This window comes from Babylonia areolata, chromosome 30 (assembly GCF_041734735.1).
Source record: "Babylonia areolata isolate BAREFJ2019XMU chromosome 30, ASM4173473v1, whole genome shotgun sequence".
NCBI classification, from domain to species: Eukaryota; Metazoa; Mollusca; class Gastropoda; order Neogastropoda; family Buccinidae; genus Babylonia; species Babylonia areolata.
In genome coordinates, this window is record NC_134905.1 from 10,040,505 (window position 1) to 10,059,080 (window position 18,576).

An 18,576-nucleotide genomic window follows, 5' to 3' on the forward strand; every position below is an offset into this window, starting at 1 on the left:
GGGTGTGCACTGTGTTCCTAACATGGAGTGTGGCAGGTTGTAGGGTGTGCACTGTGTTCCTGACATGGAGTGTGGCTGGCTGGTTGTAGGGTGTGCACTGTGTTCCTGACATTGAGTGTGGCTGGCTGGTTGTAGGGTGTGCACTGTGTTCCTGACATTGAGTGTGGCTGGCTGGTTGTAGGGTGTGCACTGTGTTCCTGACATGGAGTGTGTTGGTTGTAGGGTGTGCACTGTGTTCCTGACATGGAGTGTGGCTGGTTGGTTGTAGGGTGTGCACTGTGTTCCTGACATGGAGTGTGGCTGGCTGGTTGTAGGGTGTGCACTGTGTTCCTGACATGGAGTGTGGCTGGTTGGTTGTAGGGTGTGCACTGTGTTCCTGACATTGAGTGTGGCTGGCTGGTTGTAGGGTGTGCACTGTGTTCCTGACATGGAGTGTGTTGGTTGTAGGGTGTGCACTGTGTTCCTGACATGGAGTGTGTTGGTTGTAGGGTGTGCACTGTGTTCCTGACATGGAGTGTGGCTGGTTGGTTGTAGGGTGTGCACTGTGTTCCTGACATGGAGTGTGGCTGGTTGTAGCGTGTGCACTGTGTTCCTGACATGGAGTGTGGCTGGTTGTAAGGTGTGGACTGTGTTCCTGACATGGAGTGTGGCTGGCTGGTTATAGGGTGTGCACTGTGTTCCTGACGTGGAGTGTGGTTGGTTGTAGGATGTGCACTGTGTTCTTGACATGGAGTGTGGCTGGTTGTAGGGTGTGCACTGTGTTCCTAACATTGAGTGTGGCTGGTTGTAGGGTGTGCACTGTGTTCCTGACATGGAGTGTGGCTGGCTGGTTGTAGGGTGTGCACTGTGTTCCTGACATGGAGTGTGGCTGGTTGGTTGTAGGGTGTGCACTGTGTTCCTGACATGGAGTGTGGCTGGCTGGTTGTAGGGTAAAGAAATGAAATGAAATTATGGTGCTTAGAGCCTCGCCCACCACTAAGGCCATCTCAAGGCTATCGCCGCGTCAATAACTACTACAAGGATGAAAAAACAACCAATTAAAATGAGTCACCACTTTCCACTCCAAAGTTAAAAAAAAACTTCCAGAGTTTAAAGCCTTCAAATCTGGTTAAAAATGTTCACTTCTTTTAAGAAGTCCATCAGTGCCCACGGAGGGACATCACGAAACAAAGTCTTCAAAGAAACCGCCATGTAATGTCTGCGTCTAACGTCATGCAGATCCCAACAGTCAAGGAGCACGTGTTTCACGGTAGAGGCTCATCACAGGGAATGCATCGAGGGGCCTCTTCCCCCTTCAACAAGTAAGAATGAGTAAAAAAAAGTGTGCCCCGCACGCAGTCTGCACAGCACAGACTCCTCCTTTCTGTTCTTCACCCCCGAAGGGAGGGTCTCTTTTAGGTCTGGACGGATCTGGAAGAGCTTGTTGTCCGTCTGGGTGTTCCACTCCTCTTGCCAAAGATCCTTAACGTAAGTGTTCACCTTCCGCTTCATGTCTGTATATGGTACAAAGGATCTGGATAATTCTTTCTTTACAGCGTTCTTGGCCAGCAGGTCCGCCCTTTCGTTACCACGAATGCCAACATGTCTTGGAACCCAGGCCAACACAACCTCGTATCCTTTCTTTGTTGCAAGAGTAAAAGTTTCATAAAATTCCAGCAGTTTGGGATGAGTGATATTCCTGCAGGCTATCGCCTCCAGGGCTGACAAGGAGTCGGAAAAGATCATGAATCTCTTTTGTTTCGAAGAGAGAACCATTTTTACCGCCAGAACCAGTGCGGTCAGTTCTGCAGTGTACACAGAGCTGTCAGACAGGATGTGTTCCATTGAGGGCCGGTCAGGAAAGGCGGGACAGAACGCAGATGCAGCGACTCCGTCCTCTGACTTGGAACCGTCAGTGAAGATACTTTGAAAAGTGGGGAATTTGTGGCAGAGTTCCGAAAAGTAAGTTCTGTAGGCCAGAGAACTGGTGGAGTCTTTACGGTATGAGGCCAGATCGAATCGGACCTCAGGTGTTCTAAAGGTCCACGGGGGGCTGTCAGGGAACTTAGAGAAATCTGAGATGCCACCGACATCCAGATCGGCATTTTCTAAGTGCGGCTGAATGCGGAGTCCGAGGGGAGGTATGCAGTTTGGGTTGTCTTTAAATTTCTTACCGAAAAGGTTGTTGAATTCAGCGTCGTAAGCAGGGTTTGTAGGTTCAGAAAACAATTTCAAATAATAGTTTAGGGTCAGCTTCAGTCTGCGGTTGGAGAGAGGCGGTTCCCCCGCCTCTGCGTACAGGCTGTGCACAGGGGTGGTGCGGAAAGCACCTAAGCTGAGACGGAGCCCTTGGTGGTGTACAGGGTCCAACAGTTTCAGGTAGGACGGTCTGGCTGAGCCGTATACTACACTTCCATAATCCAGTTTGGACCGGACCAGGGCTCTGTAGAGGTGCAAGAGAGTTCTCTTATCAGCACCCCAGTTCGTGTGTGCCACAACTCGGATGATGTTCAGGGCTTTTTGGCAAGATACTTTCAGCTGTTTAATATGGCTGAGGAAGTTCAGCTTCTGATCAAAGACGACCCCTAAAAATTTGGCTTCCTTGACCGCCGGGATGGTGGATTTTCCCAGACGGATTTCAGGGTCCGGATAGAACTGGCGAAAATTATGAAAATGGATGCATTCAGTTTTGGAGGACGAAAATGTGAAGCCATTCTCCTCTGCCCAACACTGGATTTTGTTGACGCAGAGCTGAAGCCATCGCTGGATGCTGGCATATAAGGCAAAATCGTCCATGAACAGCGAGCTGTCCGATCCCTTCTGAACGGATTGAACGATGTCATTAATTTTGATGCTGAAAAGAGCCGGCGACAGGACGCTCCCTTGCGGTACACCCAGCTCCTGCTCGTGAATGTCGGACAGGGTGGTGCCGACTCTCACCTGGAATTGTCTGTCTTGTAAAAAATTGTGGATGAACTGAGGCAGGTGTCCTCGGAAGCCAAGCTTGTGCAAGTCCGAGAGAATACCAAATTTCCAGGTGGTATCGTAAGCTTTCTCCAAGTCAAAAAATATGGCCACCACATGTTGTTTGTTTACAAAGGCATTTCTTACAGTGGTTTTCAGATGAACCAGATGGTCAACGGTAGAGTGATGCTTGCGGAAACCGCACTGTTCTTTCGCCAGAAGGCCGTCGGTCTCTAGTTTCCACATCAGTCTACCGTTGACCATCTTCTCCATCAGTTTGCAGATGCAGCTGGTCAGTGCTATTGGGCGGTGGTTAGAGGGGTCTTTTCCCGGTTTCGGCAGCGGGATTATGAGGGCTTTCCGCCAGGAGGGTGGAAAAAAGCCTGTGACCAAGATGTGGTTATAAACTTTAAGCAGGGTGTCCAGACAGGTTTGGGGAAGATGCTTTAAGAGTTTATAATGGACCTCGTCCATTCCTGGACAGGAATCCGTACAGGTCTGAAGGGCAGATTTAAGTTCATTCATTGTGAAAGGAAGGTTGTAATTCTCTGTGTTGTCGGAAAAGAAGTTACATGGTGTTTTTTCTGACAAGTTTTTGGTTTTAAGAAACCGAGCAGATTTGTTAGCAGATCTCGAGTTCTGTTCAGTTGTGGAGGCAAGCAAGTTGGCAACTGCTTTCTTCTCTGTGACCAGAGCGTCTGAAAGTTTAAGATGATGAAAGGTTGGGCATACGTTTTTGCCCTTAATTCTTTTTAAAACCCTCCACACTTTGTTCTTGGGTGTGTTGGAGGTTAAGGAAGAGCAAAAATCTCTCCATGACTTCCTCTGGCTCTTTTTAAAAACATACCTGGCTTTCGCCCTCAGCTGTTGATGGGTTCGAACGCTATCGGTCTCCGGTCTCCGAAAGACGCGTCGCTGCGCTCTCTTCCGAGACTTACAGGCCTCCCGACATTCCGCGTTGAACCAGGGCGTTCTTGGCACCTGAGGCTTGGAGGTAGACGATGGGACTGCTGCTTTGGCGCAATCTAAAACGATCCGAGTCAGAGTGTCAGCAGGGTCCTTGCTTTTCAATACTGTTTCTTCCTGCAGCTCCGCTCTTATCTTTGTGGTAAAAAAACTCCAGTCTGCTTTGTCATAGTTCAGGCGGTCAGGCAGAGAGTCACCTTCTCCATCTGTGGGGTGGAGGACAGATGAAGGTAAGTGGGAGACTTGTCGTTAAGACAGCACAAGTCCATGTCAGAAAGAAGGTTTTCCAAGAGAAGACCTCAGGCTGATGTCATCTCACTTCCCCAGAGCGGGGAGTGTCCATTGAAGTCGCCCAACAGTAAAAACGGATGTGGGAGCTGGTCGACCAGGTTCATGAGGTCCTGCCTCAGAACACGGACGGAAGGAGGAAGATAGAGAGAGCAGACAGTGATGGTTTTCTCAAGTGTGACTCTGACTGCCACCGCCTGTAAAGGGGTGCTTAAAAGAACTGTACTGTATAAAAGGGACTTGTGAATAAAAAGAGCGACACCTCCCGTCAATCCCTCTTGCTTCGGTTGAGCGGGTTTAAAAACGGAGTTAAAACCAGAGAGAGATAAAACCTTGCCATCTCTTTGCAGAGTCTCCTGCAGCGCCAGCACTGAAGGTTTCAAAGCATGACAAAGCAGCTGGAGTTCCTGGAAATTGGCGTAGAACCCCCGGATGTTCCAGTGGATCACTGCCATTTAAAAAGGTTAAAAAAAAAATAAAGCAGCAGCCTATTCCATCGCTACCCCCTGCTCCTCTGCTTGCGGTGGCTCAAGGTCGGCCAAGATGGAGTACTTATTTTTAGAAATTAATTTTTCTGATTCCGACCACGTCGGAATATCCACGACCTCGGCTCTTCCTGATCCCACTGAGGCCGCAACCCTCCCCTCCTTGAGTTTAGGAGGTACGGGGGGTTTCCGGCCACTTCCGCCAGCCCGAGGGCCAGGCAGACGAGAGGCGGGGCGAGGGGGGCCGGGGGGTGGGGTGGGGCGGGAGGCGGACAACGTGCCTCCGCCCGAGGCTTTCCGCTCCCGCCCAGCAGCCCCTGAGGACTGCCGCACAGGATGGGAAGGGGTGGACACGGCGCCTCCACCCAAGGCCAACGGTTCTAACGAGGTGGCTAAGTCGTCCGTCTGCGTCCCTGTGGACGTCGTCTGGACCACGACGTCCACCGTCCTGGGTCTGACGATAGAGGCGTAAGACGCCTTAGGCGACGCGGCCTCCACCTGTTTCTTTGCCTTAAAGAAGGATATCTTCTTTTCTGTCTTGACCTTCTGGATTTGTTTTTCTTTTTTCCAGGCGGGGCAGTCTTTTGATGAGGACGGGTGGCCACCTCCGCAGTTCGCACAACGGGCTGGACTGACGCAATCGCCCTGGTGCGCCGCCTTCGAACAGGTGCCACACGCCTCTTCCTCCTTGCATCGGTCTCTCACGTGTCCAAATTTCTGGCATTTGAAACATCTCAGAGGGGACGGCACGTACAGGCTTACACTAACCATCAGGTATCCGACTCGAATGTCCTTGGGGACATCTGGGCAGCAGAAGGTGAGGAAGAAAGTGTTGGTCGGGACTCTGTCCGACCCCTTCCTCACCGTCACCCTGTACACGTCGGTCACTCCCTGAGAGGACAGCTCGCTCTTGATCTCAGCTTCAGACACACCTTTCAACTCCGGGCATCTGATAACCCCCTTTGAGCAGGGGAAACCTTCACCGCCCTATCCACAAAAGTGGTCGCCTTGAGAAGAAGCTGTGTCTGCCTTTTTGACTCTGTCTGCACTAAGAACGCTCCGCTCCTCAGCCTCTTGATGGATTTCAGCGATCCTGCCAGACACTGAAAGCCCTTCTGGATAGCGAAGGGGCTGAGAGCCGACAAGGGCTTTTCGTCATCAGCGCCCTCCATCACAAGCCACGACGACCAAAATCCAGAGGTCTCAACTACCTCCGAATCTGAGTCTGAGTCGTCTGTTCCTTGTCGTCGTCTTTTTCCAAATGTAGGGGTGTGTAATTGTTTGGAATTCATGTTGAAAAAATTATAAATTCATCCCTCCCTTACCCACCCACCATGGGGTCCAACTTCGGGGCCAGGGTCAAGGGAACACCAGCTTGACCCCTTCCAGGTTTCGGGAGGGATATACGACCAACAGCCTAGCTCCAATGTGTTCCCCCCCGATCATGCCCAGCTCCCGGGGACAGAGAGCCGAGCACTACGGGGGTTACCTTCATTAGCCTCTAAACTGCCAGTCTTGACCCAGCCCCACGAAGGGGTAGCCGATTGACACACACGGGCCAATGTGTGCCGCCTGTCTTAGGAGAGGTCCGAGCCAAAGGGATGTGTTGAGAGCAGTGTGCTCTCTCAATCCCCAGGATCTCATTCCCCTCCATCACAGGTCGCGCCGCATGGCAAACACGGCGGGCCTAAAGAAGGCCGCAGAGAAAAAAAGAATGTGGAAAAGAAGGCTTGATGGGGAGCTGAGAACAGAAAAGAGGCAGTAAAAAGAAGAATAGAGAATAGCGAAAGGGACAGTGGGTCACGTTAAGTTTGGGCCTCACTCACGACCTGTTCGGCATGGGAAGCCCTATCAGGGGCATCAGTACAAAAACCACCACTTATTCAGCCTGAACAGCTACGATGGCTATGTAGGCTGTCAATTAAGACCTGGGACCAGAGCAGCAAAACCCCAAGAAGCACTGATGCCCCCGCCGACATAGCTCGCTCGATCACTGGCCACTAAGCCTCCCGACCACGACAAGGTAGTGACCCTCCCGGGAGAGGGTCAAGAGAACACCAGCCTGACCCCCTCCAGGTTTCGGGAGGTGGTTGTAGGGTGTGCACTGTGTTCCTGACATATAGTGTGGCTGGCTAGTTGTAGGGTATGCACTGTGTTCCTGACATGTAATGTGGCTGGCTGGTTGTAGGGTTTGCACTGTGATCCTGACATGGAGTGTGTTGGTTGTAGGGTGTGCACTGTGTTCCTGACATGGAGTGTGGTTGATTGTAGGGTGTGCACTGTGTTCCTGACATGAGTGTGGGTGGTTGTAGGGTGTGCACTGTGTTTCTGACATGGAGTGTGGCTGGTTGTAGGGTGTGCACTGTGTTCCTGACATGGAGTGTGGCTGGTTGTAGGGTGTGCACTGTGTTCCTGACATAGAGTGTGGGTGGTTGTAAGGTGTTCACTGTGTTCCTGACATAGAGTGTGGCTGGTTGTAGGGTGTTCACTTTGTTCCTGACATGGAGTGTGGCTGGTTGTAGGGTGTTCACTGTGTTCCTGACATGGAGTGTGGCTGGTTGTAGTATGTGCACTTTGTTCCTGACATGGAGTGTGGCTGGTTGTAGGGTGTGCACAGTGTTCCTGACATAGAGTGTGGCTGGTTGTAGGGTGTGCACTGTGTTCCTGACATGGAGTGTGGCTGGTTGTAGGGTGTGCACTGTGTTCCTGATATGGAGTCTGGCTGGCTGGTTGTAGGGTGTGGACTGTGTTCCTGAAATGGAGTGTGGCTGGTTGTAGGGTGTACACCGTGTTCCTGACATTGAGTGTGGCTGGTTGTAGGGTGTGCACTGTGTTCCTGCCATGGAGTGTGGCTGGTTGTAAGGTGTTCACTGTGTTCCTGAAATGGAGTGTGGCTGGATGGTTGTAGGGTGTGCACTGTGTTCCTAACATTGAGTGTGGCTGGTTGTAGAGTGTGCACTGTGTTCCTGACATGGAGTGTGGCTGGTTGTAGGGTGTTCACTGTGTTCCTGACATGAAGTGTGGCTGGCTGGTTGTAGGGTTTGCACTGTGATCCTGACATGGAGTGTGGCTGGTTGTAGGGTGTGCACTGTGTTCCTGACATGGAGTGTGGCTGGTTGTAGAGTGTGCACTGTGTTCCTAACATTGAGTGTGGCTGGTTGTAGGGTGTGCACTGTGTTCCTGACATGGAGTGTGGCTGGTTGTAGAGTGTGCACTGTGTTCCTAACATTGAGTGTGGCTGGTTGTAGGGTGTGCACTGTGTTCCTGACATGGAGTGTGGCTGGTTGTAGGGTGTGCACTGTGTTCCTGACATGAGTGTGGCTGGCTGGTTGTAGGGTGTGCACTGTGTTCCTGACATTGAGTGTGGCTGGATGTAGGGTGTGCACTGTGTTCCTGACATGAGTGTGGGTGGTTGTAGGGTGTGCACTGTGTTCCTGACATGGAGTGTGTTGCTTGTAGGGTGTGCACTGTGTTCCTGACATGGAGTGTGGCTGGTTGTAGGGTGTGCACTGTGTTCCTGATATGGAGTGTGGTTGGTTGTAGGGTGTGCACTGTGTTCCTGACATGGAGTGTGGCTGGCTGGTTGTGGGTTTGCACTGTGTTCCTGACATGGAGTGTGGCTGGTTGTAAGGTGTGGACTGTGTTCTTGACATGGAGTGTGGCTGGCTGGTTATAGGGTGTGCACTGTGTTCCTGACATGGAGTGTGGTTGTTTGTAGGATGTGTACTGTGTTCCTAACATTGAGTGTGGCTGGTTGTAGGGTGTGCACTGTGTTCCTAACATTGAGTGTGGCTGGTTGTAGAGTGTGCACTGTGTTCCTGACATGGAGTTTGGGTGGTTGTATGGTGTGCACTGTGTTCCTGACATGGAGTGTGGTTGGTTGTAGGGTGTGCACTGTGTTCCTGACATGGAGTGTGGCTGGCTGGTTGTAGGGTGTGCACTGTGTTCCTGACATGGTGTGTGGCTGGCTGGTTGTAGGGTGTGCACTGTGTTCTTGACGTGGTGTGTAGCTGGCTGGTTGTAGGGTGTGCACAGTGTTCCTGACATGGAGTGTGGCTGGCTGGTTGTAGGGTGTGCACTGTGTTCCTGACGTGGTGTGTAGCTGGCTGGTTGTAGGGTGTGCACTGTGTTCCTGACGTGGTGTGTAGCTGGCTGGTTGTAGGGTGTGCACTGTGTTCTTGACGTGGTGTGTAGCTGGCTGGTTGTAGGGTGTGCACTGTGTTCCTGACGTGGTGTGTGGCTGGTTGTAGGGTGTGCACTGTGTTCCTGACATGGAGTGTGGCTGGCTGGTTGTAGGGTGTGCACTGTGTTCTTGACACGGAGTGTGGCAGGTTGTAGGGTGTGCAGTGTGTTCTTGACATGGAGTGTGGCTGGTTGTAGGGTGTGCACTGTGTTCTTGACATGGAGTGTGGCTGGTTGTAGGGTGTGCACTGTGTTCTTGACATGGAGTGTGGCAGGTTGTAGGGTGTGCACTGTGTTCCTGACATGGTGTGTGGCTGGCTGGTTGTAGGGTGTGCACTGTGTTCTTGACATGGAGTGTGGCTGGTTGTCGGGTATGCACTGTGTTCCTGTCAAGGAGTCTGGCTGGCTTGTTGTAGGGTGTGGACTGTGTTCCTGACATGGAGTGCGGCTGGTTGGTTGTAGGGTGTGCACTGTGTTCCTGACATGGAGTGCGGCTGGTTGGTTGTAGGGTGTGCACTGTGTTCCTGACATGGAGTGTGGCTGGTTGTAGGGTGTGCACTGTGTTCCTCACATGGAGTGTGGCTGACTGGTTGTAGGGTGTAGATTGGCATGTACAGAATTGTCCATGACCCACTGGATGAACATGTATTGAATTGTCCATGGACCCACTGGATGAACATGTATTGAATTGTCCAGGGACCCACTGGATGAACATGTATTGAATTGTCCAGGGACCCACTGGATGAACATGTATTGAATTGTCCAGGGACCCACTGGATGAACATGCAGTGTCCTTTCCATATTCAAAGAGTCAGGGCTGCATATTCGGCCTGCCTAAATGGAAGGGGTTTTGTGAAGTAGGTGATGGACATACATGTAAAATCTCACAGCAGTGTGAAGGTATATTCCTGTGGAAAAAGTGTTGACTCAGTAGGTGGTGTCCTGCACATGTGAATCAGTACAGGCACTACTGAACACAACCGAAGAAGTGGTCCAGTAGTGCAGGGTCTCTTCTGATTTGTGGCCACCTGGCGACCTAACATTAATGGTTCCCTTTGGATTGGTGGTGCTGAGACAGCAGCAGACAAACTGATGTGGCTGTGTGTTGGGGACTGGGAACAGTTAGGGTGGAAGTAATGCCACAAATGGTGGAGATATTGGGCAGCAAAAAAAGAAGAAATAAAAGTCAGTGGTACTCCATTTTATTGTCTTGTTATTACTTTTTGTCAGCAGGTTTCTCTGTGTGAAATTCAGGCTGCTGTCCCAAAGGAGAGTGCATTGCCACAGTGCAGCACCACCCGTATTTCTTTCCTTTTCTTTTTCTGTCTGCAAGTGTATTTGTTTTACTATCAAAAGATTTTCTACAGAATTTTGCTAAAGACAACCCTTTCATTGCCAGGTTTTTTTGTTTTTTTAAAATGTGCACTCAGTGCATGCTGTACAAGGGACTTGGTTTATCATTGTTGCCAAATTCCTGCAACCAGACCACCAAACGTCCAGTGGAGAGTGGGAGCAAAAACGTCTGGTCTGTGTGCAGGATGTGAACCTGTTGACACTTGCTTTGTGGTTAGGCACCTGACCACTAGGCCACTGCTCCATGTTACACTGACATGCTTATAGAAATCCATGCTGAATGCAGGTTGTTATGAGTTGTACGCATGTTGTCTGTCTACAGCATAAAGGAAACCAAAGAAAACATCAAACCAGAGGCAAAGGGAGATGAACCACCGAGCAAAGTGAGTTACATGTCCTGATGCTTCTATTAATAGTAGATTTATAAATGGACTTTTACCCAACAGCCAGATGGCTCAATGTATATTACTTACAACAAGGCATATTAGAATGAGCACAATATATTTAGACATGTTAAAAATCACATGGTTTTAGTTAAATATATGTTTAAACGCAATGAAAGAAATGCACATGTACACGTAAAGTAAACCCCCAACCCCAGACCCCCAACCCCAGGTGCTGATTTCCATCTCCCATTTCTCTCCCATCTGAGCCCCTACTGTGTACAACTGGATACAATTGCTTGACCCAGGGCTGTTCATTCAGCAATAGCTGCAAATGTTTGCCACTTTACTGATGCACAATGTAACATTGTTAGATTGAAACAGAAACTTTGTAGCAATTGACAAGCCCAGAGGCTGCATACATACAGTTCATGGCAAGTCAGTTTATTTAGATCTGAGATCTATGACTATGAACCAGATAACCAAAGTTACACACGCAGGCACAGACACAGAGCTGAATTGAATGCACGCCCACACACACTCTTTGTAAAAAAAAAAAAAAAAATCACATGAATGCACTCTTGTATACAGATACTCTGATTTTTATTTTCTCTCTCTCTCCTTCACACTTGCACATGTGCATACATATGAGCGCTCACACAATCACAAAGAGCTTAATAATTCGCATGCACACACACACACACACACAGAGAATTGTATTTAAAGCAGTGCACATACATGCACGCATACAAACTTGCACTTTTTCCTCCCACCTTCCCCCCTCTCTCTCTGTCTGCCCATCTCTCCCTCTTTCTGTCTTTCTCTCACTCTCTCTGTGTCTGTCTGTCTGTCTTTCTCTCTCTCTTTCACGCATATACACACAGTGTTGTATTGAAAACATGCACGCATGCATGCATGGAGAGAGATCTATTGAATTCGAAAGCAGTGCGTACACATGCACAAATACAACTTGCATTCTTACCTCCCACCTTCTCCTCTCTCTTTCTCTGTCACCCTCCCTCTCTCTCTCTCTCCCCAGTAATTACAGAAATTCTCACTTACATTTACAACCTCTGTCTTGACAAAAACTGTTTCCCTAGCGCTCTTAGTAAGCAAAAATCATACCTCTATACAAATCAGGAAACAAAATGCTGATCCATCTAATTATAGACCCATTTCTATTCTGTCAGTACTCTGAAAGCCACTGGAACAACACAGTAATAAGTGCCTTCTTTCCCATTTAAACAAATATGATCTTATACACTCAGTCAGGATTCAGAAAAAATCACTCGTCACACAGCTCTTGCAAGTTTGATAGATAAATGGTATTCCAATATAAACACTGAACAACTTACTGGCGTTCTTTTTGTAGATTTTGCTAAAGCTTTCGATGTTATTAATCATGACCTCCTCCTTCAGAAACTATCACACAGTGCCTTGTTACTTATTTCATCCTTTCTTTCAAACAGGCAACAAGTAGTATCTTTTAATACACAAGCCTCTATTCTTCTTCCCAATAAGTTTGGTGTCCCACAGGGTTCAGTCCTTTGCCCTCTCTTATTTTCCTTACACATGAATGATCTACCTTTATTCTTAAAAACACACTGCGAAATGTTTGCTGACGACACAACTTTAGATACAAGTAATACTAATGCTCACCAGGTTATCTTACCATGCAAGAAGACATTAACCTTCTTGTTAAATGGTCTAAACTTAACCATATGGCTCTTCATCCTAATAAAACTAAATTTATGATGATAACCAGTAGGCAAACACGTCAAAAACTAACAAAAAAATTACCTATCCTTTACATTTCTGACGTAAAAGTAGAAGAAGTTGCAAATCACAAGGTTTTAGGAATAACAATTGACAGTAACCTATCTTGGTCAAAACACATAGAAAGCCTAACCAAAACCATTACTTCGAAATTATATCAGTTGAAAAAAACCAAAAATTTCCTTACCATGCATGCCAGAAAATTATTCTTTTATTCATACATTCAATCCAGTATTGATTACGCTTCCACTCTTTGGGATTCAGCAAGCAATAACTTACTAAAACCACTGATTAGTATCCATAAAAGAGCCATAAAACTAACCATTGACAAATCTTCAACACTGACAGAAACTGATTACAAACAAACAGGCATCCTTCCACTCAAGGCTAAACTGTTATACAACAAAGGACTCTTCATGCACAAAATCCTTCATAACAACGCTCCATCCTATCTGACAAATATGTTTATTTTTAATGATTATCAACATTCACATAGGAAAAACCTTCCATTTACAACGATTATCTTATGTAAATCAAGCCATGCAATTTCAGGGGGTTGGTTATGGAATCATATCCCAGAAAATTTAAAAACTGAATCAAATTTCCAAAAATTCAAATCTAACTTACATACATACCTGATGAATCTTTCAAATTTGACACCTCTGTATCCTAAAATGTACTGAATATGTTTCAATATCATTCATATTTCATATATATATATATATATATACAATATGATAATTGTCATGAATTCACTTCCCATGTTCCAACTATCAGTGTCTGTCACTCTATCTCTCCTTCTCCCTGTTATCATCATCATCATCATCATCTTCTTCTTCTTTTTTTTCCCCTCTCTCTAATAATCATTTCATTTTATAATGATTTGATCTTTTCAATGACAATATGTGTCGTTGTGTCATACTTAGGTTGTGTATATGCGCTTTATTTTCATGTGTAATTGTGTGTGTGTCTGCCTGTCTGTGTGAGTGTTTTGCCATTGCTTTTTTTTTTTTTGCTTTTTTTTCCGCTTTTTTTTTTTTTTTTCCCCTTGAGGGCTGGATGTAAAAAAGCAGCTGTGCTTACACCACTACCTTCGTGAAATAAAAATTTGTTTCGAGAGAGGCCCCCCCAAACCTCTTAAAAATCACTAATTTCATTTTCGGCCATGGGGTTTTGCCACACAGGACCCCGGCCATTTTCAGAGGAAACTCTCCTGGACAATTCCCCCACCCCCACCCCCACCCCCCCCACACACACACACTCACTCACTCACTCACTCACTCACACAAAGAGTTTAACACACACAGAGTTGTATTTAAAGCAGTGCACATACATGAACACATACAAACTTTTACTCTTTCCTCCCATGTCCCCCCGACCCCCATTCTCAATCACTTTGTCTGTCTGTCTCTCTTTCTCACATACACACATAGAGTTGCATTGAAAACACCCACACACACACACACACACATACACACACACACACACACACATGAGACAAGATTTTGAAAATTGTGTTCCCAAAGCTGACTTTTACAGGTTTGAAAGCAGAAACTCTTCAGTTTAGGAAGAATTGAACTGATTTTTGTCTTATATGGGTTGGAATACCTCAGAGGCATAGGTGTTTCTCAAGTGCTGATTTTATGGTTTGAAATTGAGAAAACCCTTCAGTTTCAGGGGGCTTTGCCCCCAGACCCCCACCAGGGGCATTGCCCCATGGACCCACACTGGGGGCCTTCTGTGGCCCCCAGGCCCCCACCTTTCAGACTCAATCACAATTTCCCAATCTCGTGCCTGACTAAAATTAAACATAAATTTGATCTCTTAGAAAATGTTCAGAAACATATTTTTAAAAAGAAAGGGTGTGTGTTTTCGTGGGTTCTGCGAGGATGTGTTTCAGTTTGAAATGGTAATCTCATACCCTGGAAAATTTTCACCAGAAAGTTTCCCTCTTCGCAACTGTCTCTGGTGTGTGTGTATTTTTTAAATGTTTAGGCATGAGATTTTTTTTTTTTTTTTTTTTTTTTTTAAGACTGGTCTGAAATCAGACCAAAGGAAATTTTGGAAAGTGCAACTTCTTGTAGTTTTTAAAAATTATGATTGTGGTTTGATAATTTTTTTTTCTATTCCTTTTTAAAAAAAAATTGTTCATTGATTTAAGCAGACTGGTTGGTATCACCTGTAGTATTTACATATTTTAATTATCATTCTGTTTGAGCTCCTGTGATTTTTTTGATTTTTTTAAATCAATCTGTCCTGTTCATTTTGCTGGCGGTTTTGGTTAAAATTAGAAAAAAAAGTTATGTTTTTATTTAGTTAAATTATCTTTGTTTCCTTTTATGATGTTTCACACAAACCTAGGGTACACTCTTCAGGCCTGAGCTTATGTGATGGTCAGGCATCTGCTGTTTGTAAATTATTCATTTTCAATGTAGCAGATGTGTTGCCGTGAGGAGTTTTTAGACCAGTTTGCATAGTTTGACACCTCCGCAATTTAGTCAAAACTAAAACTTCTTGTATGAGTACACTACATTGACATGATGTTTTTTTCTTTCTTTCCTGGCTGCAGAAAGCCCGGTTGTCCAAGGAGGATGTTGCTCCCATTGAGGACTATTCCTCCTCCAACTCTGTGCTGCTGAAGAAAGACAGTTCTAAGGTAAGGGTCAGTTCAAGGAAGACAGTTCTAAAGAAAGGGTCAGTTCAAGGAAGACAGTTCTGAAGAAAGGGTCAGTTCAAGGAAGACAGTTCTGAGGAAAGGGTCAGTTCAAGGAAGACAGTTCTAAGGTAAGGGTCAGTTCAAGGAAGACAGTTCTGAAGAAAGGGTCAGTTCAAGGAAGACAGTTCTAAGGTAAGGGTCAGTTCAAGGAAGACAGTTCTGAGGAAAGGGTCAGTTCAAGGAAGACAGTTCTGAGGAAAGGGTCAGTTCAAGGAAGACAGTTCTGAGGAAAGGGTCAGTTCAAGGAAGACAGTTCTAAGGTAAGGGTCAGTTCAAGGAAGACAGTTCTGAAGAAAGGGTCAGTTCAAGGAAGACAGTTCTAAGGTAAGGGTCAGTTCAAGGAAGACAGTTCTGAAGAAAGGGTCAGTTCAAGGAAGACAGTTCTAAGGTAAGGGTCAGTTCAAGGAAGACAGTTCTGAGGAAAGGGTCAGTTCAAGGAAGACAGTTCTGAAGAAAGGGTCAGTTCAAGGAAGACAGTTCTAAGGTAAGGGTCAGTTCAAGGAAGACAGTTCTGAGGAAAGGGTCAGTTCAAGGAAGACAGTTCTAAGGTAAGGGTCAGTTCAAGGAAGACAGTTCTGAAGAAAGGGTCAGTTCAAGGAAGACAGTTCTAAGGTAAGGGTCAGTTCAAGGAAGACAGTTCTGAGGAAAGGGTCAGTTCAAGGAAGACAGTTCTGAGGAAAGGGTCAGTTCAAGGAAGACACTTCTAAGGTAAGGGTCAGTTCAAGGAAGACAGTACTGAAGAAAGGGTCAGTTCAAGGAAGACAGTTCTAAGGTAAGGGTCAGTTCAAGGAAGACAGTTCTGAGGAAAGGGTCAGTTCAAGGAGGACAGTTCTGAGGAAAGGGTCAGTTCAAGGAAGACAGTTCTAAGGTAAGGGTCAGTTCAAGGAAGACAGTTCTGAAGAAAGGGTCAGTTCAAGGAAGACAGTTCTGAAGAAAGGGTCAGTTCAAGGAAGACAGTTCTGAGGAAAGGGTCAGTTCAAGGAAGACCGTTCTAAGGTGAGGGTCAGTTCAAGGAATACAGTTCTGAGGAAAGGGTCAGTTCAAGGAAGACAGTTCTAAGGTAAGGGTCAGTTCAAGGAATACAGTTCTGAAGAAAGGATCAGTTCAAGGAAGACAGTTCTAAGGTAAGGGTCAGTTCAAGGAATACAGTTCTGAAGAAAGGGTCAGTTCAAGGAAGACAGTTCTGAAGAAAGGGTCAGTTCAAGGAAGACAGTTCTGAGGAAAGGGTCAGTTCAAGGAAGACAGTTTTGAGGAAAGGGTCAGTTCAAGGAAGACAGTTCTAAGGTGAGGGTCAGTTCAAGGAAGACAGTTCTAAGGTAAGGGTCAGTTCAAGGAAGACAGTTCTAAGGTAAGGGTCAGTTCAAGGAAGACAGTTCTGAAGAAAGGGCCTGTTCAAGGAAGACAGTTCTGAAGAAAGGGTCAGTTCAAGGAAGACAGTTCTAAGGTAAGGGTCAGTTCAAGGAAGACAGTTCTAAGGTGAGGGTCAGTTCAAGGAAGACAGTTCTAAGGTATGGGTCAGTTCAAGGAAGACAGTTCTAAGGTATGGGTCAGTTCAAGGAAGACAGTTCTGAGGAAAGGGTCAGTTCAAGGAAGACAGTTCTGAGGAAAGGGTCAGTTCAAGGAAGACAGTTCTGAAGAAAGGGTCAGTTCAAGGAAGACAGTTCTGAGGAAAGGGTCAGTTCAAGGAAGACAGTTCTAAGGTAAGGGTCAGTTCAAGGAAGACAGTTCTGAGGAAAGGGTCAGTTCAAGGAAGACAGTTCTAAGGTAAGGGTCAGTTCAAGGAAGACAGTTCTGAGGAAAGGGTCAGTTCAAGGAAGACAGTTCTGAGGAAGGGGTCAGTTCAAGGAAGACAGTTCTAAGATAAGGGTCAGTTCAAGGAAGACAGTTCTGAGGAAATGGTCAGTTCAAGGAAGACAGTTCTGAGGAAAGGGTCAGTTCAAGGAATACAGTTCTGAGGAAATGGTCAGTTCAAGGAATACAGTTCTGAAGAAAGGATCAGTTCAAGGAATACAGTTCTGAGGAAAGGGTCAGTTCAAGGAATACAGTTCTGAGGAAAGGGTCAGTTCAAGGAATACAGTTCTGAGGAAAGGGTCAGTTCAAGGAAGACACTTCTAAGGTAAGGGTCAGTTCAAGGAAGACAGTTCTAAGGTAAGGGTCAGTTCAAGGAATACAGTTCTGAAGAAAGGATCAGTTCAAGGAAGACAGTTCTAAGGTAAGGGTCAGTTCAAGGAATACAGTTCTGAAGAAAGGGTCAGTTCAAGGAAGACAGTTCTGAGGAAAGGGTCAGTTCAAGGAAGACAGTTCTAAGGTGAGGGTCAGTTCAAGGAATACAGTTCTGAAGAAAGGGTCAGTTCAAGGAAGACAGTTCTGAGGAAAGGGTCAGTTCAAGGAAGACAGTTCTGAGGAAAGGGTCAGTTCAAGGAAGACAGTTCTGAAGAAAGGGTCAGTTCAAGGAAGACAGTTCTAAGGTAAGGGTCAGTTCAAGGAAGACAGTTCTGAGGAAAGGGTCAGTTCAAGGAAGACAGTTCTAAGGTAAGGGTCAGCTGAAGAAAGATAGTTCTATGGTAAGTGTCACATCAAAGCTCACTGAACATGGGAGTTGCAGCCAGTGAACACAGAAAGAAAGCATGGAATAAAAACAAATTTTAGTTCCTGTAATAGTCTGTTGAGAGAAGAGGTTGTGCCGGTTTTTCTTTTACAAATGTTATCATGGTTCTTAAAAATTAAAAGACGTTTTAATCCTTCTGCCCCTTTTTTGGGTGTGGACAATACAAAAAGAAATGTGTGTGAGTGTTTGTTTGTATGCTTTGTCACAAAAAAAACATTGTACTGTCAGTTGGGAGAGATGGGTGTACATTTCTGTGTGTTTTCTGTGTTTGTGTGCATATACAAATGGCCAGTTATATAAGTGCTAGGGCCATTATTGGTTCAGTTTGTATATAGCAAAAGGAGATTTACAGGTATATGATTGCTTGTGAATTTTTTACAATTTCTACTTTCATGTGGATAATGATAATAATAATTATGATAATAAAATGCAGGCTTCTATAGTGCAGTACCTCCATCTCCAATGGGTCTCACTGTGCTTTACAATAAAATATACAAATTTAAGACTAAGTGATGTAAAATGTGTACAAAGTCAACAGTCTCACATGACCTTAGCTAAAATATACATATGTAAGACTAAGTGACATAAAGATATGTCACACAGGCACCATCACAGTCTCAAATCACACAAAGGCAAATCACTGCAAAACAAAGCACATCACATTCATCATTGTCAAAAATAAACATCAAGGAACCAGGTATCACGAAAAACACACCAAAAGCATCACAAATGCATACAAATCAACACACAGAGCACATGCAGCAATAAAATCACAGCAAGCATATGCAGATGGAAAAGTTTCAGTGAGAAAAGTACAGTTTGAAAAGATAAGTTTTGAGTACTCTCTTGAATGCGGATGTTGGGGTGTAACAGAGG

At 46.0% G+C, this 18,576-nt stretch overlaps 1 protein-coding gene across 5 annotated transcripts in view; it reads left to right on the forward strand.

The window, feature by feature from the left end:
- The window catches only part of LOC143275604 (ribonuclease H2 subunit B-like), a 112,295-nt gene that overhangs the window by 85,140 nt on the left and 8,579 nt on the right, over nucleotides 1–18,576 (forward strand). For 4 of the 5 annotated variants that reach the window (XM_076579832.1, XM_076579831.1, XM_076579830.1 and 1 more), the window contains 2 exons: nucleotides 10,540–10,600; nucleotides 14,946–15,032. In XM_076579832.1, coding sequence (XP_076435947.1) covers nucleotides 10,540–10,600; nucleotides 14,946–15,032 — 148 coding nt within the window. Of the gene's footprint in view, nucleotides 1–5,253; nucleotides 5,371–10,539; nucleotides 10,601–14,945; nucleotides 15,033–18,576 lie in introns of those variants that run through there. The other variant, XM_076579833.1, reaches the window with a different exon arrangement.